The 24,936-nt window shown below is 27.8% G+C and overlaps 1 protein-coding gene across 3 annotated transcripts in view; it reads left to right on the top strand.

Annotated features, from left to right (window-relative positions):
* Window positions 1-24,936, top strand: part of LOC142328756 (deubiquitinating protein VCPIP1-like) — a 66,896-nt gene that overhangs the window by 2,821 nt on the left and 39,139 nt on the right. Inside the window, exons 1-4 of one of the 3 annotated variants that reach the window (XM_075372774.1) lie at window positions 2,983-3,554; window positions 6,853-7,069; window positions 22,458-22,573; window positions 24,718-24,867. In XM_075372774.1, coding sequence (XP_075228889.1) covers window positions 3,469-3,554; window positions 6,853-7,069; window positions 22,458-22,573; window positions 24,718-24,867 — 569 coding nt within the window. In that variant the 5' untranslated portion in view covers window positions 2,983-3,468. Of the gene's footprint in view, window positions 1-2,982; window positions 3,555-6,852; window positions 7,070-22,457; window positions 22,574-24,717; window positions 24,868-24,936 lie in introns of those variants that run through there. The other 2 variants (XM_075372775.1, XM_075372776.1) reach the window with 2 other exon arrangements.

Below are 24,936 nucleotides of genomic sequence, written 5' to 3'. Positions count from 1 at the left end.
AGATTCTTAATACATAAATCACTTATTTAGTGAACTCATTAGTTTAGTAATTTTTTTTTTAATAGGTAAATTTTCCTAGATTATTGTAACTCTACTTAAAACCAAGTTTATTTTGCGTGGTAATCTTTAATGAGGGCCATAAAAGCATCTATGATGTATATTTATTGCAAATAGTCATTTGTATGCTTTTCTTTATAATTTTTGTTTTTTAATATTATTTATAGCATACTCGTAACGATATAATTTTTTTCAATAGGGCTATGTTTTATTTTTCAGTTTTTGAGTAACAGTTTACTAAAGTAATGATTAATTTTAAATTGTAATCAAGTGTATGTAGAAAGAAGACGTTTAATTAAAATTAAAAACAATCATGCCATTAATTAAAAGAAGAAGGTTAGGAAGAATAATTGAAAATAATTGTAACAGGTCTGACATTTGTATATTGTTTTTAAAATTGCTAAATTTTGGTTTGGTTTGATTAATTATTTTTATTAGATAAATTGGTGCAATTTTATTATTAATTTTATTTTTAATAATATTGACCTGAATTTTGTTATAAATAATTTTGTCTGTGATATACCAAAAATCTGAAATAATCTTTTTATTATATATTAATAGTAAGTTCTGAAGCTATTCATTCGAGTATTATTTAATTAAGCTTAATTTTGTTCTTTAAAAAAAGAGTATGTTTTTTAAAATCTGTAATATGCTCCATTCAGAAATGTGGAAATTTAAATATTATTTAAGAAATAAAAAAGGTTAAAAGAAGATGTACATTTTAAGAAGTATATACATTTACTAGCTCCCTGTCTGTATATTATAGACAGCTTCTCCTCTGCTATATGGTTACTTGCATTTCCCATAGAGGTCAGTTCTTTATTTTATGTTTTTTCGTCAAGTAACCAAAGGCAGGGCAGCCAGTCATACAAGCAGTAACAGTATAATAGCTATGTTGGTTGAGCCACTGTGCCGTATACCTTCCCACCCCTTAAAACAAACCTGAAAATGGTTTTCAGATATTTATTTGAAGAGTATTTGCAAGCCCAAATCTACTAAATATGTCATTTACTATAGTCTGGATTGGGAAAATTTACAGTCATTGTTCAAAATTTTTTCTCCCTTTCTTTATATCCTTTCAAGGACGAATTAAAAAATTGGTTTATTGACATGAAGATTACACTCGCCAAAAATCAGGTTGATTTCATTTGCTGCTGAAAAATTAAAAAAATAACAGCGATTCAAAAAAATTAAAAAATCCATTTTAACCCTTGAAACTGAGAATTTCAAAAATTTTGAAATTGGTTTTTTAGATATTCGTAATCATTCAATTCAAACCCAGCTCACACAGTGATAGACACTCATAGTTTATAATTCATTAAAGTTTGTGCTTCAACCGGCAAATCTCCACTTCTATATATATATATATATATATATTTTTTTTTTTTAATTTTTTTTTTTCTACTTCTATATGTATATATATATATATATATTTTTTTTTTCAAGGTGAAATATATCTAAAAACCTTCTCAGTTATGCCAAGAAACATGGGTAAAAATTTGGTTATGATTGATCGACTGTTTTTTTTCTTTTGTTTATCCTAAACAAACAAAAACCTCTTTTATAATAGTATAGATATACATTACTTTATTTAATGTAAATTTAATTTTATTACTATGTAATATTATTCATCTGATTTGATTTGAATCATTCAGTTCAAACCCTGTTCACACTTCATTAATTCATTAAAGTTTGTGCTTCAACCAGCAGATCTCCAGTAATAAATATATATTTTTTTATTGTTTTTTTTTTGTTGAGATTTTTAACGTGAAATATATCTAAAAACCTCAGTTATGCCAACAAACATTGATAAAACTTTTATTGCGATTGATGGAGTAGTTTTTTTGTTTATTCCGAACAAAACCCTCTTCCTCTTTATATAATAGTATAGATATCAGTTGGGAAATTAACAAATTGTAAAAAGCAACATAAACACAGAAAAACCTGACATTAAGTTTATTGAATTATTTCAGCCCTTCTTTTAAAAAATGCAAGTGTTATTTGTTACAGCAGGTTTTTATTAAACTTGTTTTTATTTTTTAATTTCGAGCTATTGATCTTAATGATCTTAAATAATTTTTTTTTTCTGTAGATATAAATGGTATTTAGAGAGTATGAGAATCCTTAAATAATTTTTCAACCATTATATATAGAAAAATGAAATTTAGTAAATGCTACTACTTCAAAAATATTTTATTTTTTCAGTATGAGATTATCACACCATGGGGTACTGAAAAATTTTAAATAGAAAAGTTAGGATTGTGACATCTCATTTTAAAGGGTTTTTAAAAAAATAGACTATATAAAAAATTCTATATAGTTTCAGAAATATATTTAGTTTCAAACGCGATCTAAAATACTTCTGAAATTTAGTGAAACACTAAAAACAAAAAAATCAAATTTCGCAAATGCTTCTACCTCAAAGCAATCTTTATTCAGCACATGAACCTTACTGGAGTGTACTGTATGTCACTTTTAAAACTAGCCGGTTAAAATATAAAATTGCAGCTGCTTTGATTTTGGTTAATGAAGCCCAGTGGTGTTTATATCAAATTTTTTTCAGTGCCATTTAAAATTATATTATAGTTTAAGCCTTTATATTTAAAATTTATTAGTTACTCCTCACAATAAAGATTTGGAGATGTACTGGTTTTAGTTAAACATCAGCTTTTAATATTTTAAATTATTTATTATTAAATAATTGTTGTTATTTTCAGAAACTTTACATATTAGTTAATCACACAATAAATAATCTGATTTATTATTTAATCACCCATTTATTGTTTAAATACGTAAGAAATGAATGAAAGAGCAATAGTACATGGTGGCAACCCTGTAGGAATTGATGAATCTACTTGTATTTTGTGTTATTTATCTTAATGTTATGACATTTGTAGGTCAAGAAATCAATATCTGTTTTTTATATTTATGAAGAAAAAAATCATTCCATATATTTATTTTGTTTACATTTATAAAATAATACATAGTGTCCTCCTTTCTTCTGCATGGTACAAGTAGAAAGCATTGTAATATTTTTTTTACAAACTCAGCTTAAAAAGACAATTGCCTCGTATTACCTTATGGTGCACATTCGTAGAACAGAATTTTTAAAAACTTGAAGACAGCTGTTATCAACATTAAGAGAATCGAGCTTAAAGTTGTGGAAGTAGAACAAACAATTATTAAATTACATTACAAGCTTATAAAGAATACGTAGAAGGGAGACAAGAAAATTAGTGACAAGTGGCATAAATGTTATACAGTTGAAATAAGTTAATTATTTTTTATAATTTTAAAGAATTGTGGAACTAATAATTGTTCAATATAATATAAATTATAATAGCAATAGTGGAAGCTGCAATTATTGTGACATTAGTTCTGAATTTATAATTATGAGCCAGTTCATTTCAAATGTCTTCATCTTGCTATTTGAAAAAATTCTACACGGAATTACAGGAAATAGTGTTGTTAAAAATAATGGAAAATTTAGCTACTGAGTAAGTTGTTTCTTTATTAGAAAATAGCTCAGTTAAAAAAAAATTGTAATTCTATAATATTAAATTTTCAAAGTGATGAGTTAGATTTATGTAAACTTGTGCAATTATAGTCTTAGGTTAAATTTGTTTTCTGTGCAGAATTTAATTCATTGTTATAAATATATAAAAAACTTGCTATAATAATTTAATGTAAAAAATCATAAACATGGTATTTACATTTTTTTTAATGAAAACTGCCTTAAAATATCCTAGTAAAAATGTTTTATCCATTTAATTATCTGGATTTTGTTTAAATTATTTTAACATTTTTTGTCTGTAGTTTTTAATTAAACATGACAATTCTTGTATTGAACTATAAATTATTAATTACTTAATATCTTTTTGGATCCTGTAGTAAAAATTGTTACTATTGACTTTTATTATGGTGATATGATGTTATTCATAAACTCTTATTCTCTTAACTTGAACAATAAAAACCAGTAAATGTCATATTTTTCTTTTCATGTTTGATTCCTCCTGCTTCTTGTGTCATTGATGTAAATACATATATCTATGCATATGCTTATTTTCCCTTTAAGAAAGGTTTTAGGAATATTAAATTTCTAATTTACTTATGTTTAGGGGTTTTTACTTTTTATCTGTGATTCTGTTCGGTTTTCATGTTACTTTCTATTACGTACAAGAAGCCACATCTTAATCTAATCATTATATTAAAGCAGTTACATTAGGTAATAAATATTTTTTTTTGATCAGCATAAATGTTGTTTGATGTAAGAATACATCATCCAAAAAATGGTTTTTATGTAGGCCTTTATTTTTAATTGTACTCATATTGCTAGTTTACAAAGATTTCTGTTGAACTTTCTGTAAGAATGTTTATTTTTATTCTTCCCCATTTCTGGGGGAAAAATATGAAAAATATAAAGCATTACATAAAGCACTAGGTTGGTTTTTTTTTCATTTTTTAAAACAACCAAGTTTTTTTTATTTGGCTGAAAACTATTAAATTTTGTTTATGAGTACTCTGTTTGTGCAACTTTATATTTTCACTTCTTAGTAATCGTATACCATTTTTGGGCATTAAAATTTGAATGAAATTTGTATAGGTAAATGTTTTCAGTTAAGACCAGTCTAAGCTACATTTTAGATTTTATCAGTTAAAAATTTTAATAATGCAATCAATTTTTGATACTCTATAAATTTCATTAACAGTCAAATTCATAATGCTACCATGTAACCATTACCTTTATCATCCTTATCATTTCAAAGTTTTTATTTAAAACCTCTTTAGCAGCAAGTGACTTACAAGTATTTTTTTAACCCAGTGATATAAAAAAATTTACTTTATTAACATATTGAGCATTAATGTATTTTTAACATTTCACACTGAACTTTGCCATGGGGACTGGTGCATCATCAGTACCTGATGATGCATTAATTCGTAAAATGTTTATGATATTTTATATTGCTGTTATTTGAGCTGAGGCAGATGCATTGGGATAGTTTATGTTGTGCCATCACTTAAAAAGGTTTTTTCAATGCTATTGTTAAAATAATCTGTGGATGTCTCACCCTGGTAATTTTTAACTTATTTTTTATATTTTTTTTCAAATGCTCATTTCATCCTCACTGTTTCCAAAATTCTTGTGATTATTTAAAGTTTATCTTTGTTTTTTATACATAAAAAAAAAAAATATTAAAATAATATAAATAAAAGATATTATTTCAACTGTCCGATGATAGTTTAAAAAAATAATTACCTAATGGAAAGTGATCACTTTGTATATTTTATATGGACAAGTCTAGTATTAATAATGTATTTTTTCCATTTTGTTGAATTTATTTTCTTAATAAAAATGTTGCTTCAAACAAACATAAAAAATTAATACACAAGTTACAGTGATGCTTAGGTAAATTATTAAAAGAAGTATTTCACCTTGATGAGAGTTTAACAAGCCAATAAGTTTTTTGTGGACGTACAACTCAGGCTTAGCAGGTGTACTTTGTTTTCCTGGCCTTACTGAACATGAAAAAATAAAAAAACAATTTTATTTTCTTAGACTTTCCTGGATGACAAACCAGTTAAGCCATCTCAGATAATTGGGAGGGATTACGCTATGTAATAATAATAAAAAAAAAAACAACAAATATTTAAAAAGTAAAGCAGCACAATCAGTACATTTTAGAGAATTATGTTTTATTTAAAAATTGATAAATTTATTTAATTTTACGAACAGTTTTAACATTTTTATGTATTTTACATATTTCTTACTTTTTCAGTTTTCTTTATAGTCATTTTTTGTTGCACTAATGATTTTCATCTTTTTTGTTAAAGTTAGCAGCTTCTAAAGCACATAATCAGTTTTTAGAATTAAAACATTTCACTGATGTATTATATATCACATATAGAGTATTCTTAAAATGCTTAACAAACTAACTTAAAAAAAATAATCAAAACATAAGTAGACTTTATCCATAACATGCTTTATGTACAGATACATAAGAACTGAGATGTAGTATGTATATAATAGGACAAAAATTGAATAATAAACTGGCAGAAATGTGGGATCAAATGCTCAAGAATATCAAATTGGAATTGATATCCTTTACATGAGTCCATTACATTATAAAAAAAATATTAATGAATTGGTTACAAGAATTTTCCTAATTTACATACTGTTTGGTATAGAAGTTCATAAATTAAAACTCTAATTTTTGATAAGATTATAAAAATAGTCACAATACAACAGAATAAGAATTTCAGTCTTGTACACAGATTTCCCTCTATATTTATAATTGCTTTTTAATTATCTAATATATATGTAATCCATAATTGCTTTACATCTCATTAAAAAGCATTTATTTATAATTGCAGATTTTTAAAGGTAAATGTTTAGTGGAAATCTCTTAAATATAATTCTTTAACTCATAGTGGAAGCTGTTCTTAGAATCTTGACAAAAACTTTACTTTTTATTAATAAGGGAGTTTGAATTATTGGAAATTCTTTATATTACATTGTATTCTAAATTCAGGAGATCAATGGGAAAATTCATAGTAAAAAAAGTTGCATATTATTATTATTATTATAAATCAGTATTTGAAGAGGGATTTTGTAATAGATCAGCTATCTACACAAAAGACAGAAATTTACAACTTAATGCCCTGATTATTAGATTATATTTTGGTCATATTTGTAAAAGATTACAATTCACAGTTTTTTTTTAATCTTGTTTCCACTGTTTTAATTAATTAATTATTTGCATTTTTGTAATTTTATTCTTTTTCTCTGTTTAACAGGATGCAGAGAGGTGTATGTCCGGATGAAGAGTGTTGTTGCCCCATCGTTTATTCATTTTCTGAGATCAGGGTTACATGTCGTTATTGTGGACAGACACATGATATAAATAAAATACAACATAGTGTTCCCCTTGATAGCATTCCTCTTGCCATACAAACTTTATTTAAGACTTTATTACTTAATGAACATATCATACCAAAAAAGGGTCCTGATATGGTAAGTGTTTTTATATTGTTTTAGTTGATATTAACCTTGTTTTTTTTTGTGTTCTTTTATGATTAATTTAGTATATCTAAGCTGAAATTCTGCTGTAATTCTTGACATCATTACATTTATGTGAAGTGCATGGTATGGCAAAGAGTTAGTGCATTACTACAACATATATTAATCACTTATCATAAGATATAACAGTTAATTTTAAAGTTATTTATATAAATTGACTTTCCTTATCATTGTAAGATAAAGTTTTTTTTATGTTTGTACTTGTAATTTTATAGTATGTGTCTGAACCAACTAAATTTAAATGTATTTTAATATTAAATGTATACAATTAAAAAACAAAAAAGAAAAAACTGGCAAGTAACAAATTGTAAGCTTTTTAACACTAAATTATTTATTTATTACAAGTATTTGAATTTATTGTCTGTTACCTGAGTCTTCATAACAAAAAACTTAGAAAGAAATGTTATGATGAAACTTATATACTATGTAAGCAACTAAAAAAACTTTTTTTGTCCTTTTAAAAATTGGCTGTGAGCCTAATTGAACAAAAGAATTTAGTTTCCTGATGTTTGACATTTCAACTTACAGTTTTGATCTTTTTATCAAAACTATAAGAATTTAAATGTTTTTAAGTATGCTAATTCAGTACAACCATGTTTCTATGATTTAATATAGTGGACTTTTTTTATATAATATATGAGTTCTCAGTTATTAGAAATAAAGGAGATTCTACACAAAATATTTATTTCTATATTTATTACCAATTTATTCATATAGATCTTTATTAATAAATATATAAATGGGTTTTTATATTAAGCCATTACATCCCACTGCCTATTTTTATGACACCATGTTTTCATTTTTTCCTAATATTATAAATAATTTGTAAAGTCCAGTTTTATCTAAATTTTCATTTTTATACTTTTATTCCACTATAAAAATATCTATTATATATATAACACATGTTTTTTTTTAAAAAAACTTTATATATCGTAGTCAATGAGGAGAATGTTACGTAATTCAAATTTATTATAATTATATCAAATTTTTTTTATAGTTGTTTATAATTACTTTACTATCATTAACAAATGTATATTGAGTATTTCAATACTAAAAAATAAATTACATTGCATGTCATACACCTTCAAAGTAAGCCATCCTATAAATATGACACTGGGTTCAAGTGTTAGGTTTATAGTGTTTGATAGTACATACAAGTCAATTCCTATATACGTTTGCACATCGATAGGATTTTTATTTTGTTTGAAATGTGTATTGGTGTGGTTTAGTTTTATCATTCGTAAAGTGTACTTCAAACAGTAAACATCTATTGCTGTGAATGTGTAACAACTGTGACTCGATTGTAATAAATAAGGTGGAGTTGGAATAGCTACAAAGGTAAGTGTACAATAATTACATTATATTTTTCACTATCCTTAACCCTTTGGTTGTCAGCCATTTTGGAGTGGGTTGTGCTAAAACTGTGAAGCATTTTTATCCTGTCACGCAGAGGTGTTATTGAAACCATTTTATATCATGCTGCTTTCAGTTAATAAATTTGAAAAAAATACCGTTTACCCAGAAAATTATATAGAATATGATGATATCGATAATTTGTTGAAACAGCCATTTAAAACCAAATACTATCAATATATATGTAGAATGAAAGATACAGAACCAGTATACAACACTCCAGCACAATCTAGCTGCAATTGTAATAAATTAAACGAGACCAAACAGAGTACAGTTGTAGCGCAAATTATGTGTAACAACAGATCGTTACCCTGACATTCAAAGGATTAAGTTGAAGAATAGAACTGTTAAGGTTTTATTACACTATAAATAGAACCTTTCGTTTATAGAAAATGGAACCTGTGAAAATTAAACACAGATAAACTTTGAATTTTTCTGAGATAGTAAAATACCTTCAAAATGTCAAAGATTCTTGTGACGAAGATTTAGATGATTTTGAAATTGCCATAATGCCACCAGATGAAATAACAGAAATTGAAGAGGGCCATGATGATAGCATGGGAACATTACTGGTGTCAGATGTAACTGGTCAAATGGAATTTTCACGCACGGTTAACAATGTAGAAGAACCAGAAGTCAAACAAGTAGCTGCACCACGAGCTGAAAAACCTGTTGCTTGGCATAAGTGTAACCCAATTTATTCTCAAATAACATATGTGGCTAATACTGAAAACAACAATTAGAAAAGATGATTATGGATTTAGGAGGAAAATCAGCATTTGAGATATTTGAACATTTGTTACCTGATGACTTATTAGACTATATTGTACAAGAGACAGTCATCTATGCTTCAAATTATAAAAACAATTTAAATTTTGACCTAAATGTAGAGGAGCTAAAGGTATTCATGGAAATCCTAATTTTCTCTTCATACCTACCATCATTTCCCTCAAAGTAAGCTTTATTGGTCTAGAGATGTAAACATACATATCCCATTTGTTGAATAAGCAATTCTTAGAATCGGTTCAATAAAATAAAATCTTATTTACATTTCAATGACAATGCGAAAATTGACAAAACTGATAAAGCGTATAAAAGTCACCCATTACTCAATAAAATAAATGCAAGTTTTTGACAGTTTGGTATTTTTGAATTGAATTTAGTTGGCGATGAAATGATGTGAAATATTTTGGACATCATGGAATAACACAGTTTGTAAAAGGAAAACCCGTTAGATTTGGTTATAAGCTTTGAGCTCTTTGTGGCATCAACGGTTATTGTTATAATTTTTCATTATAAACTGGCAAGGAAACTGCTCAATCTAACACCGCAAATGATAGCTTAGGTTCAAGACTAGCTAAAAAGTTGCTTGAAGTATATACAGATCCTAGCTCACATATGATCTACTTTGATAATTTTTTTACTAGTATGTAAATTACTGATTGATTTAAAATGTAAAGGATTCAAAGCTACCGGAACGGTTCATGATAACAGAACGAAGAAATGTCCAGTAATGTCAAAGCAAGAAATGAAAAAAAAAGAACGAGGTTTTTCCAACATTGTTTTGATAAATATAATGAAATATTATGTGTGAAATGGTATGAAATTGTCATACCATTTCACACATAATATTGTAGTGTGTTTTTTTGACCAATTTTGAATTGGTATAATTGAACCATTTATCAAAACCAATAGATATTGTAAAACTAAAAAAGCCAAAGTCGCTGTGAACCAACCTAAACTTATTCATAATTATAATAAAATATGGGAGATGTCGATAAACATGACTGGTTGACTTCTAAATATCCAATACATTTTAGAGGTAAAAAATAGAAGGTATTGGCCATTAGTTATTGGAATATTAGATAGGAGTCTAGTGAATGCATGGATTATTTACAATTTTGTAAATTCTAAGGAAACAATCTCTCATCTAGATTTTAGAAGGCATATTTGTTTTTCTTGGGTAAAAAAACTCGATGGTAGGGCAATTAAGTTGACCATTGGTACATCCAAAGTTCTTTTACAACCAGTACAATTTTATAATGTAGGACATTATATGATGAAAAGAGAGAAACCGAGACAATGCCAAGGTCAGGCTGCAAAAAGAAGTCTCTCACCTTTTGTAGTAAGTGTGAGAAAACACTGTAATGAATGTTTCTTATCTTACCATACAAAGTAGGTTTATATAAAGTGTTAAACACTTTTATGTTTATAACTGAAAATATTAAATAAAGTCGATTTTTTATTCACTCTATGTTCCCTTATTTTGTTGTCTCATGTCCCCTTCGTCCTATTTGTAGGATAGGCTGGTTCAGTACCAAAGGATATATATGGTTTTTTTCTACCATATTCATTGTTATAACTCTACTATAAACCAGATTTAACAGTATGAATACAAAAATCTTAAAAATTCTGTGGTTGGGAAGTATTGGGCTAAAGCTAATTTAAAATAAAAAAAAACATTAATTTTTTTATATAAAGTATAAAAAACATTTAGCCTTTTGTCAATGAAACACAATTTAAACTATTGTAAACTGTATGTTTAATTTTAAAATCATTACTGTTTTGGATTGGCATATTTCCCATTATCTAAAAAAAAAAAAAATATGGCATTGATGAACAAGAAGATAGAGAAGAGAGTAGAGTTCTTCAAAACGCATAGTTATAGAATCGTTGTAATAAGGATAAAATCAAAACCTAAACCGACAACGATTGTTAACGTCTATATGCCTACAAGCGCCCTTGATGATGATGAGGTAGAGTGTGTATACGAAGAGATTGATGAAGCAATTAAACACGTAAAAGGAGATGAAAATTTAATAATAGTTGGCGATTGGAATGCAAGCATTGGAAAAGGCAAGGAAGGAAATATAGTGGGTGAATACAGGCTGGGCAAAAGGAATGAAAGAGGGGACCGACTTATAGAGTTTTGCACGAAGTATAATTTAGTAATTGCCAACACCCAATTTAAAAATCATAATAGAAGAATATACACTTGGAAAAAGCCAGGCGATACTGCAAGGTATCAGATATATTATATCATGGTTAAGCAAAGATTTAGAAATCAACTCGTTGACTGCAAAACTTACCCTGGAGCAGACATTGATAGCTACCATAATTTGGTGATAATGAAATGTAAATTGGAGTTTAAAAACCTGAAGAAAAGGTGTCACATGAATCGGTGGAATTTAGAGAAGCTTGAGGAAGAGGAGGTAAAGAAGATTTTTGAGGAGGACATCGCAAGAGGTCTGAGTAAAAAAGATAAGGTAGAAAATGTAGAAGAAGAATGGGAGAATGTTAAAAAGGAAATTCTTAAATCAGCAGAAGCAAACTTGGGCGGAATAAAGAGAACTAGTAGACTAGTAGAAAACCTTGGGCTTCAGACGATATATTGCAGCTGATGGATGAACGTAGAAAATATAAGAATGCTAGTGATGAAGAAAGTAAAAGGAACTATCGGCAATTAAGAAATGCTATAAACAGGAAGTGCAAACTGGCGAAAGAAGAGTGGATTAAAGTGTTCAGAAGTGGAAAGAGAAATGAACATTGGTAAAATAGACGGAGCATACAGGAAAGTTAAGAAAAATTTTGGTGTACATAAATTAAAATCTAATAATATGTTAAACAAAGATGGTACACCAATATATAATACGAAAGGTAAAGTCGATAGATGGGTGGAATATATTGAAGAGTTATACGGAGGAAATGAATTAGAAAATGGTGTTATAGAGGAAGAAGAGGAAGTTGAGGAGGATGAAATGGGAGAAACAATACTGAGATCTGAATTTAAGAGATCATTAAAAGATTTAAATGGCAGAAACTCCTGGAATAGACGGAATACCTGTAGAATTACTGCGCAGTGCAGGTGAGGAAGCGATTGATAGATTATACAAACTGGTTTGTAATAATTATGAAAAAGGGGAATTTCCGTCAGACTTCAAAAAAAGTGTTATAGTCATGATACCAAAGAAAGGAGGAGCAGATAAATGTGAAGAATACAGAACAATTAGTTTAACTAGTCATGCATCAAAAATCTTAACTAGAATTCTATACAGAAGAATTGAGAGGAGAGTGGAAGAAGTGTTAGGAGAAGATCAATTTGGTTTCAGGAAAAGTATAGGGACAAGGGAAGCAATTTTAGGCCTCAGATTAATAGTAGAAGGAAGATTAAAGAAAAACAAACCAACATACTTGGCGTTTATAGACCTAGAAAAGGCATTCAATAATGTAGACTGGAATAAAATGTTCAGCATTTTAAAAAAGTTAGGGTTCAAATACAGAGATAGAAGAACAATTGCTAACATGTACAGGAACCAAACAGCAACAGTAATAATTGAAGAACATAAGAAAGAAGCCGTAATAAGAAAGGGAGTCCAACAAGGATGTTCCCTATCCCCGTTACTTTTTAATCTTTACATGGATCTAGCAGTTAATGATGTTAAAGAACAATTTAGATTCGGAGTAACAGTACAAGGTGAAAAAATAAAGATGCTACGATGTGCTGATGATATAGTAATTCTAGCCGAGAGTAAAAAGGATTTAGAAGAAACAATGAACAGCATAGATGAAGTCCTACGCAAGAACTGTCGCATGAAAATAAACAAGAACAAAACAAAAGTAATGAAATGTAGTAGAAATAACAAAGATGGACCACTGAATGTGAAAATAGGAGGAGAAAAGATTATGGAGGTAGAAGAATTTTGTTATTTGGGAAGTAGAATTACTAAAGATGGACGAAGTAGGAGCGATATAAAATGCCGAATAGCATAAGCGAAATGAGCCTTCAATCAAAAATATAACTTGTTTACATAAAAACTAATTTAAACATAAGGAAAAGATTTTTGAAAGTATATGTTTGGAGCGTAGCTTTATATGGAAGTGAAACTTGGACAATCGGAGTACCTGAGAAGAAAAGATTAGAAGCTTTTGAAATGTGGTGGTACAGGAGAATGTTAAAAATCAGATGGGTGGATAAAGTGACAAATGAAGAGGTATTGCGGCAAATAGATGAAGAAAGAAGCATTTGGAAAAATATAGTTAAAAGAAGAGACAGACTTATAGGCCACATATTAAGGCATCCTGGAATAATCGCTTTAATATTGGAAGGACAGGTAGAAGGAAAAAATTGTGTAGGCAGGCCACGTTTGGAATATGTAAAACAAATTGTTAAAGATGTAGGATTTAGAGGGTGTACTGAAATGAAACAACTAGCACTAGATAAGGAATCTTGGAGAGCTGCATCAAACCAGTCAAATGACTGAAGACAAAAAAAAAAAATTCAATTGACTTAATTTCAGCTAGCAGGATTGCATTATATATATATATATATATATTTTTTTTTTTACCAACTATTACTAAAAATAATTAGAAAATGATGTATCACACTTATTCAACGGATCAGAAATTTATTTTTAGAATGACATTATAATGGTTAGTACCCAGCTTGTTATCAAAAAGTAATACAAATAAGGAACAAAATTGATATTGTTTATTTGTACTTTAGAAAGTATTACAAGACCTGACTGCTTGATCTGTATTTGAATCATAAGGCTACTGTGCAACAATTAAATTGAAACAAGTTCTTGAGCTTAAACTACTATTATTGTACAGTATATTATAACACAGTGCCCTTTTTCCTGATCTGCTAAATATTCTTTAGATAAAAAATTCAATATAATACCAAACTGAAACATTGATTAAGATTTTATTTTCTTCAACTTTGAAAAAAAAGAAAAAAATCTGATGTGTACACCACATGACTTCCTTGTATGACTATTAAATTATGTATGCATATTTTAAAAAATTGAAGAGTACATAGAATTTTATTTCATTAATAATTTATTGAACTCTAATTTATCATAAAATGTTTTTTTACAATCTGAGGTTAATAATTATTAATAAATCAAATATGAGCTTTATACAATTAACATTATTACAGTTGGTATTCATTAACTGTAGATAATTAACTTTTAACATCATTTTGTGTACATGTTAATGATGATTTAAATACGATGATGTAGTCCATCGAATGAGTACTGCAATAGAACTTTACTCGACAAGAACTGAATAATTATTCTGTACACTTAGTATAGGATATAGCTGCATTGCATTCCATCATATGGTAGATTTCTAAATATTAAGCACATTGGCTTATGGAATGCAATGCATCATGATTTTACTGTAACATAACTCCCCATCCCCAAATAAAATACCATGGGGTTGATTATCAGGCACAGGTGTGTTTTCTTTTAAATATTCCAATATACATTACAATAATAACAATTACAATTAATATACAATATAACATTATCCCAAATCACCTGGGTGACGTATTATTTTTCCTGACCATCAACAAATTAAATTTATTTCTTTTAATTCTAACGTCTAAAGAAATTGTTAAGAACAAGGGAAGAATAAAAAAGTTAAGAGAAGATGATAAATATAATGAAGAAGAAAATGTTAAAACCAAAGAAAGAATAAAAAAATTAAGAGAAAATGATAAATATAAAGAGGAAGAAAATGTTAAAACCAAAGAAAGAATAAGAAGGAAGAAATTGTTTCAAACCAAAAAAAATAATAAACAGGAAGAAAATTGTTGCAAACAAAGAAAGAATAAAAACATTACCAGAAGATGATAAATATAAAGAGGAAGAAAATGTGAAGACCAAGGAAAGAATAAAAGGATGTTGAATATAAAGAGGGAGAAAATTTGAAAACTAGAGAACGTATACATAAATTAAGATCAGAAGAATTATATCAAACCAAAGAATGATTAAATAATTGGCAACAAAAAACAAATAAACGAAATGATGATCAACTGCGACTTGGGGAGAATATTGTCTGACAATATCAGAGGAGTGATGAACTTATAGATAAGAGTTTTTTACAATTTATTAAAGATCGAGCATGTTTGCCTCATTATATTTGTTATTCTTGTGAGGGTCTATTTTTCAGTCACTTTGTAGTTAACTTTAATGTAGATAAAATAAACAGAAATTTCAGAGTAATTAAATTAAAATGAATTTAAACTAGAAAATCCAAAAATCTGATCCTAAATTATAATTTTCAATTAATATTAAATAATCAGATGTTTCACCAACTCTATTACATATACATATATGTAATAATGCCTATTCAATTTTTAAAAGTACATAAAATTTTATTTCGCCAATAACTTCTAAATTTAAAAAAAAAATTTTTTTTGTCGAATAATTAATTATTTATTGACATTTTTTTTGTATAATCATGATTTAATAATTATTAATAAATCAATATATTTAATTTAAAAACAAAAAATGTTAAAAAAATAAAAAAGAGATGAAGTCTGATTCGAATTGATGCGCCTTCCCCGTATAGATCAAAATATTTCATTAATTAAAATTTCATTTGGGAATAACTCTGGAACCAATGAAAATAAGTACCACTTATCAATTATCATTGAAAAGCTCTCAATGAGGGCTTATTAATGCAGTTAAGAAAAGATTCAAATTTTGTAATTTTTTGGATTTTGGGCTTTTTTGAGTACTTTTGGTTCTGTCAATTACAATCAAAAGGGAAGGTGCTAGATGTTACAACAGCCCAAAATCCAAAATTTCAACATCCTATGGCTAATAGTTTTTGATTTATGCATACATACATACATACGTATGTACAGACATCTTGCCGAAACTAATCAAAATGGATATTTCTATTGAAATCTGAAAACCAAATTTTTCACGATTACAATACTTTACCTTGTGCAAGGAAATAAAATTATTATATTGTAATTCTTAACAAACCAGTCCCATATATGAGATGCAGCAGATTATATGAACTGTATTTATTTGTTTTACTCATTCAAGAGAGTGAGCTTGTAAAATGTCAGTTAAATCTGAAATCTGCTTTAAGGGTGTATTGGCATACTGATGTAGTTGCTAGTGCCGATTGGTATTGACAGTCTTGAATTAATGTTATTTATTAGTTCAATAAAACCCATTTAAAGAGAAAGTTTGTTCAGTCACAAAATTGCTTGCAACAACTTTCAGTCAGCAACAAGGGGTATTCAATTTTAATTCAACAAATGATCAATGCATCACAATTTTTGTTTTTGATGATATTTGGTATATGATAACTAACACCACCTTGTAGTGGCCAAAAAATATTTTTTTATATTTTTAAAAAGTTTTTTCTTGAGTAATAGATTATTTTCTAACTTGTCAACAGGTAAAAAACAGCCATTTTCCATGAGCTGTAGCATTCTTATTTTACTTCATAGAGAGAGTCAAAAAAAGGACTTTTTAGAAAGAGTAAAGATGGAACTTCATCCTAGTGTACTCAAAATTCATTTTGTTACATAACCAAATCTTGTAATTTTTACTGAAGTTACGTACACAATTATGTTTACTGTAGTTATGTTTACAAATTGTTATTTTTTCAAATTTTGGGCCCAAAATAAATAATGAAGGGCTTAGAGTAGCAGGCCTGTTTACTTTTTAACTCTTACTAGTACTTATAAAAACAAACTGGACTGTTACTGAGTGTCTTTCATTAAAAAAATGGCCGCCAAATTGTAAAATTTTGAAAATATCTCATTTTCGAGGCCCAAAAACCACATGTGGGACGGGTGAAAAAAATCTGAATGTTTACAGCAGTAAGTACTTTTTACGTAATTTAAAACCTTATGAAACTTATTTTGTTACTCAAAGGGATTGACGAGTAATGAAACAACTAAACTGCTAAAAACACAGTTCCTTCTAACATAAACAACGTATCCAAAAATACTGATGTTATGTATTTTTTTCAGATTATAAAAATTACAACTAAACTCATTAGAATGAATAAATTGATAATTAATAAACAGTCAATTATAGAAAGATAAATAATAATTACAAAATGATGAACAATTCAAATGCATTAACAAGTTCTTCAATCCACTTAGACCTTATTTTACTCCTGCTAATGGAAGTTATGAATAAATCTTCCACTTTTTGATAACAAACTTAAGTAATGTAACTTAGTGCTTCATCCATTTTTTTGAGTAGAACTGGTAAGTCCTCATTCATCTTTGGTGTAATGTTGTGTCTTCTTCCAGTAGTTAATAGAAAAAGCTCTGATGGTGTGAGAATCTTTAAAATATTTTCCAGTTGAACCCATGGTATGATTATCCCTCAATGGTTTCTTGAGTGAAGCCCCAGGAACCTGTGGATGGAAAAAGTGTATTCGATATTCCTCTTCATTTTCATGTATTTTGACTTCAATGACTTTGCCTGACTACAACATGCTATCGTATATGCAGCAGACAGAATTTTTACATTTGAACTTTGGTAAACTTATAAAACAATCAGAAACACTAATTCCTTGTGTACTAACTTAAATTCCTTGTGATACTAACGTAAATATTTCTGATTCAGAGGTCGCCCAGACTTTCAGAATACACTTCTGACTTGTTAGAACATAACTGAATGGTTATTGTTTCTGGCACTGTTGTGATTACCTGATAATGAGAACTGAGGTATTCTTCAGTCTCTTGAGCAGTAGAGCAGAAAATAAAAGTTATATTTTTGATATTGTCTTTGCAATATTGTAAATTTCAGAAGGTTTAACAATTTGATTGTTGATTCTCCTTTGAAGGCTTTCTTTAGTCATAGTCCTTTTAACACTTCCACCATTACCATCACATGCTCCTTTTCCATGGTATGAGGCAAAAAAATGCCATTCAGCTGCAATTTCAAAATCTTCTTGATGGTAACACAAATATATGAATTTTTTTTGTTTTTATACTGGGCTGAGGAGCCATCAAAAATAAAAACAATTGTTTAACTTGAGTTTGATTTTATTTATAACTTGCTTTTGGAATCAGAAGAATGATGTAGTATTGTGCTTCAGTACTCACTAATCACACACTAGCTTTGGCTTTGTAATTTTCCTTCCTTTTTTAAAATATTTGAGAAATGGATGTACTGTGGCATAAGTTTTTGACCAGTAACATGACTGTACTTCATCCTGTATCACAAAAGGAAAATTTTGAGAGAAGACTCCCATTACAATACATTCACCCTCCAACAAGTTTTCCTTTTTAATATTGAGGAAATTAGCTTGTTTCTTTGCAACAAAATGAAGCCTTTTTAGATTATTTAAATTTTCAGTAAGTTTTTCTAAGTACTCTTGAAATTGAAGAATTTGAGTAGTTAATTCACAACGGTCAACAGAAACCACTGTTTGAAGATAATATCAAAATCATCCCAGCTCTCTTGCAGTAATCCGAGCACTTCATTAGTGCCTGGACATTTTTCACACTGTGACAGCATGCACGTTTTATTTTCTGTATCGCATACCATGATGGAAAGGAGAATTTTGTAATCAAATTTCATTTTTAGAGCAGATAACATGAGTTTTACATTTTGGTGGGTGACACACAGAGTGATTACCTGACCCAACGGCCAGAACACAAAATTTAGGGTCTTAAATCAGCAAATTTTGAAAAAACCAGTGTTTAAATTATGTTTTTCTTTGAAGACTATGTACTTTTAAGTTAACATAAGATAAGCTTTTTTTGAATATTAATTTTCTTCCCATCAGTTTGTCTTACAGAGACACAATTCTTCTTGCCTGGCATCATTCGGCTGTGTTCATCATTCTGGTGAAAATCTTGGACACATTTAATAAAATTTTCATCAGTTTCATGACTGGGTTTATTTTTGCTGATTTGTGGCAAAGTTCCACTTGTTTTAACTAATAGTTTTGATTGATGGGCTAAATACTAACTAAACTCATTTTGAATTTTTTTAATGCTCCAGCTTCTTGGTAATAAACATAAAATATCAATTTATCCTTTATTTTAATGATTAATTCTTCATATTCCGTACCTAAATCAGCATAATTTTGTGGTACTAAACAGGTCCTCCTATTTATATTTCTTCTATGGAAATATTTAAATCAAAGGAATTGTTTAATTTACTGGTAATTGATTCGGCTATTTTTGTAATTTATTTTTTAAAATTGGTTCCTTTGCACTGCTTGATAATTTTTTAACCTTAACGGGGGAAATGCCAAGTGCTGAACAAGCTTTATTCACTGACTCGACTATAACACATTGAGGCCTAAATATATCTTGACATTCCGGTTCGCTTTCTGAATAATCTTGTGGTTTTTGTATTTTGCTTAAGCATTTTTTACTCACTGCTCTGCCTGAATTAATTTTAAATTTAGATTGTTGAAAGTATCAAAGAGATTTCTTAACCAGTTTAGTGTAAACAGCTAAATGGGTCAGAGCAGCTTTTCTCATTAACATGAAAATATTTATCTAAATATTGGTTTGGTTTTGAGAAAAGTAGAGATATCTTTTGTTTCAGTACATCCACTTCTTAAAGATATCAATGTTATTTGCTGTTCAGTAAACTCTAAAATATCGTACAATACTGAAGATCTATTGTAAGTCAATTTGTGACATACTGTTTCAGTTTGAATGCCAATTGAACACTCCAAAATCTGTTTTTATAAAATGCAAGGGTTCTTAACAATACAATTTGTATAAATTATAAAACTACCAATTGCACCTCAGTTTGTCTTATCCCAGTTTTTCTACAGCTAAAATAAAAATTTCTCTAATCAATAAAATTAAAAATAAAAGATATCGCATAAAAGAGAAGTTCACTGCTAATAAAATTACTTAATAAACAAATTTACATTACCTAACTAATACTAGTTAATACTAGCAACAATATAATATATCAGATTGAAATCAAAACAGTAACTGAGCCTTCTACAATGTTTACATTCAGGATTATGCAAATATTCATGTCCATGCATATCTATTCACTGTTGTGTTTAAACATGAGTTTGTATGTACATCATACTTTAAGTAACAAAGTATCTAGACTATAAGCTCTCTCAGTATAGACATATAAAAATATTTTGTGTAGTAGGCCTACATTATTATCAGAAAAAATACATGCTGTGATTTTTTCGGATACATTGTTCACAGTTAGAAGGAACAGTGTTTTTAGCAGTTTTGATAGCTTCATTACTTGTCAACCCCTTTGAGTAATAAAATAAGTTTCATATAGTTTTGGTGTACGTAAAAAGTATTTACTGCTTAAAAATTTCAGATTTTTGGCACCTATCCCACATATGGTTTTTGGGCCCCAAAAATAAGACATTTTCAAAATCTTATTATTTGGCGTCCATTTTTTTTAATGGACACGATAACAGTTCAGTTTTTTTTTTTATAAGTACTACTAGTACGTAAGAGTTAAAAGGTAAAAAACAGGCCCTTACCATAAGCCCTTCATCATTTATTTTGGGCCCAAAATAAATAATGTTCTGTATGATGTAAAATAAGAATGCTACAACTCATGGAAAAAGTGATGATAATGGCTGTTTTTACCTGTTGACAAGTTAGAAAATAGTCTATTACTTAAGAAAAAAGTTTTTAAAAATATAAAAAAATATTTTTTCACCACTACAAGGTGGGTAGTTATATACCAAATATCATCAAAATCAAAAATAGTGATGCAATAATTTTTTTTTTAATTTATTGAATTAAAATGGAGTACCCCAAAATATATCATGTTTGTTAATTGTTTAAACAAGCAGATGTAATTCTTCTGACATTCTTACTGATAGGCACTTTTCTGAATATAAATTAACATTAACTCTGAACTAGAAACAATCATTTGTATTTAGTTTTCTTTGTGAATGACTGTAATCGTCAACAATAGTCAGCAAGTGCCACATGACTGCGCACCACATATTTGTTCGTAGATTGTATATTGTTAATTTTTGTTTTTAACTTAGTTTTAATTTTTTTTAATATAGTTTGTTTTAGTTTTAAGTTGTATTTAATTTTGTTATTTTAGTTTTTAACCTAGTTTTATGTTTGTGTTTTTATGCTTTTTAGTTTTTAGTCTTTTTGTTATCTGAGAATGGGCCCTTTACACCCATCTCGGACTTTGTTAAATTGTATTTACTTTGATTTTATTTTAGATTTTATCTGTGATATTAATTTAAGTTTTATTATTTATCCTTTAGATTAGTTTTAATTTTTTTTTTTTTTTCATAAAAAAAAAAATCCAGGCAATGATAATGCATAGACGTTTTTCGCCCTTAAAAAAAAAAAAAATAGTCAGGAAGTGCTGGTTACCAACATTGATAGTCGCTGCCAGACAGCACAAGAAACCAACTTGTACATGAACAGGCTAGAATTTAGAAAGTTGGATTGTAGAAAATTAAGATTGATGTAGACTGTCACCTGCTGTGAAAATTAAAAATTTCATTGTTACCCTTCATGATTGACCTGTCCAAATTTGTTAATCCACAATCAGATTTGTTAAATCTACACATCAAGAGATTGGCAAGCAAAACTTTGATTCATTTTAAACAGAATTTGTTACACATTTTGTTGAATTCTTACCTTTTTCTGTAGGACACATTCTTATAGAAAAAAAGTAGATATTTTACATTTCAAATATTTTTCAATAAAACCAGTCTTGCTATTTTTTTAGCAGTCAGAACAAATAAGCTTAAAGAACAGATAAAAATTCTACAATTGCCAGGATCTATCTTGTGAAGAATACCTATAAGTAATAAAAAAAAATCTTACTACAAAGAAAGCATTATCTGAAAATGGAAGTTAACATTCAGATTTGTTTGGATTAAAATTGTATTGTAAATATTTCTTTTCAACAATCCTATGTGAAAAACTTTCTAAACTTCATTTTTGTAGCATTTGCTGTATTAAACATTTTAGAAAACAAATTTTAATCAGAGTTCTAATCTATTATTTTTATTTGTTTCTTAATAATCAGTAGTAGATAATTTTTGGTTTTTGATAAGGAAATTTTTCATTTAAAAATAAATAGATTCTGCTGAAATATATTGCAGAACTATTTGTGGTTAAAGTTTGTAGTATTGTATTAATATCTTGTTTCAGGTTAAAGTATTGGGATTATCAAATTATCATCATAAGTTAATATCACCATTATTAACACATTATGGTGTTGATAAACGTACTGGCCAAGCTAGACCTCTTTCAGAATTAACTGGCAGGTACTTTTTACTATTTTATATATTATATGTATTTCTTTTTATACCATTTAATTTTATTGTCCTATGAGGGAAGAATCTCTTTCATCAGTTACAGATAATATGTGTTACTTTTCATGTGAGATAAAAAATTATAAAGGAAAGGCTCTACTCTTTAAACAGTTTTTTATTTTCAGTTGTCAATTTTTACTTTCCTGTCTAGATAGTGCTATAGCTCTAGAAGGGAAAGTCTTGTAATTGGTCCAATTTGGTCTATGTGGTTTTCACAGGATCTTGATGTTTGGACACCTGCAAAACCCAAAAAACCAGATGGAAATTTTTCAGATGTTAATGTTTCTATGTACATGAGTTCAGTATTGGCCTCAAAATCACCTTATATCTCCAGAACTACTAGACTGATTTTGACCCAACTGTGTCAGATTATTTATATATTTGGGACATTGATGCCATTAAATTTTCAACTTAAAAGGTCAAGGTTGTAGAGCAAGGTCATCCTCAGCATCTTGAGATTTTGCCTAATTAAGGTCCTATTTTTCTGAAGCACATTTGTTAACAATTAAAAAATAACAATACTTGCTAAAAATGCTCTAAACTACTGCTATGTTATGATGTCACAGGTGAGTAGTAGAATTAAATTTACTAAAAAATAACAAATTTAAATTAAACATAAAAATTTAATTTTAAATGCTACATAAAGTTAGTTTTAATCATGCAGTGGACTGTTCTCAGTTCTTCGGCTCATCATTGGATCACTCTTGTGTTACCTCTTTTATAATGTAGCTTCCCTGAAAATAACACAGATACCAAGTGAAATATATGTATATTTATATGTATTCTATTTTTGTACTTGACTTAATTAACTTCTTTAATATTTTAATGAAATTATTAAATCCTTAAGAAAATGTAAATTTGTTGAATAATTCATCCTTCTTGTAATGAATACTTTTAAAGTTTGAAAGTTTTAAATATTTTAGAATGGTTTTAGTTTTAGTGGTTTTAGTAATTTGCAAATAATTGTAGTTTCTCAAATTAGATAAGTTTAATGTTTTTCTTTTTCTAATTTAGATACATTTAATGAGGTTTTGTAAAATTTAGATATGTTTACTTGCTTGAAATTTTAATTCATGATTTGTGAAAGTAATTTTTAAAGTACAATCATCGTTAAAGAATAAAATTTAATATTCCAATTTTTGAGTTATTTAAATAAAGAATTTTCAACTTGTTTAGTTAGTTCATTGAAAAATCAAATTTTATTGACTACCCAAATTTATTAACAATTTTATTAACTGTTCATATGTTATCACCTATTTACAAAGCAATGAAATATTTGTTTGACTGAAACAAAGTCTGACTGAAACAGTCATGTTTTTCTATTGTGAGAATTTTCTTTGAAGTTAGAATTAAACTTTATATAGGGAAAATTTATTTAAATATTTTCAAAATTATTGTTAATTTTGCTAGTAGAGAAAGTGGATAAAGTTTCCTTGATGGATCCATCTACAAATTATGTGTAATTATCTATATTACATCTATATTGTATTCAGTAAAAGAGTTTTCCTGTTTTAGACAAATTGCCAATATAGTAAAGCATATATCAGAAATGGTATAATATTGAGGATCATTTGATAGAATAAGACATCAGTAATGAAGCCTAATTAGAAAATGACTTTTTAATATGTAACCGTTACAGACGTATTGTACTACAGCAGAATAGCTCTTATTCTATTTAATAGCTCTTATGTGTTATAATTGTAAAAATTGATTTCATTTGTATCTAGTAAATCATTTAATACATTTAAAAAATTTTTTCTGCCACTACTACTTTTATTGAATAGGACATTGCTGTAGTCTTCTTCAAGCAATTTAAATTATTTAAACGGATGATTCTCTTGTCTTAATTTTCTCTTGTTTCTCTTGTCATACTGCTTTAATTATATAAATTGAAACTGATAAAACACATTGCTGTATTACAAAAAAAAGGGATATTATAGTATCATAATAAAAATATCTAAAGTGTTAAAAATTAAAAACATTCTTATTCTTATACTTTTGCTTCCTTTGAACATTCAACAAATGTTAAAACCTATGCATAAAGTTTGTTTATTAGCTAAATATATTGATTTGGTTAATTTTTTTATGTTTCTTAGGGCTACATTAGATTGCAGTGTTCTTGGTGATCGTTCATTCCGTGTAGAATCAAGACATTTAGATATATCTGGTTATGGTTTAGATCAGACTGGCAGTTTAAGTTACCTGGCTGATACTTTAGATTTATTAAAACATTTTAATAATAATATGTAAGTGTTAAAACTATATATATTTGGAATGATTTCTGTTTTTTTTTTTTGTTTTTTTGTTATTATTAT

Source organism: Lycorma delicatula, chromosome 8 (genome assembly GCF_047948215.1).
Source record: "Lycorma delicatula isolate Av1 chromosome 8, ASM4794821v1, whole genome shotgun sequence".
NCBI lineage: Eukaryota > Metazoa > Arthropoda > Insecta > Hemiptera > Fulgoridae > Lycorma > Lycorma delicatula.
The sequence above is the reverse complement of the archived record's forward strand: the minus strand, read 5'-3'. Positions and strand labels throughout refer to the sequence as shown.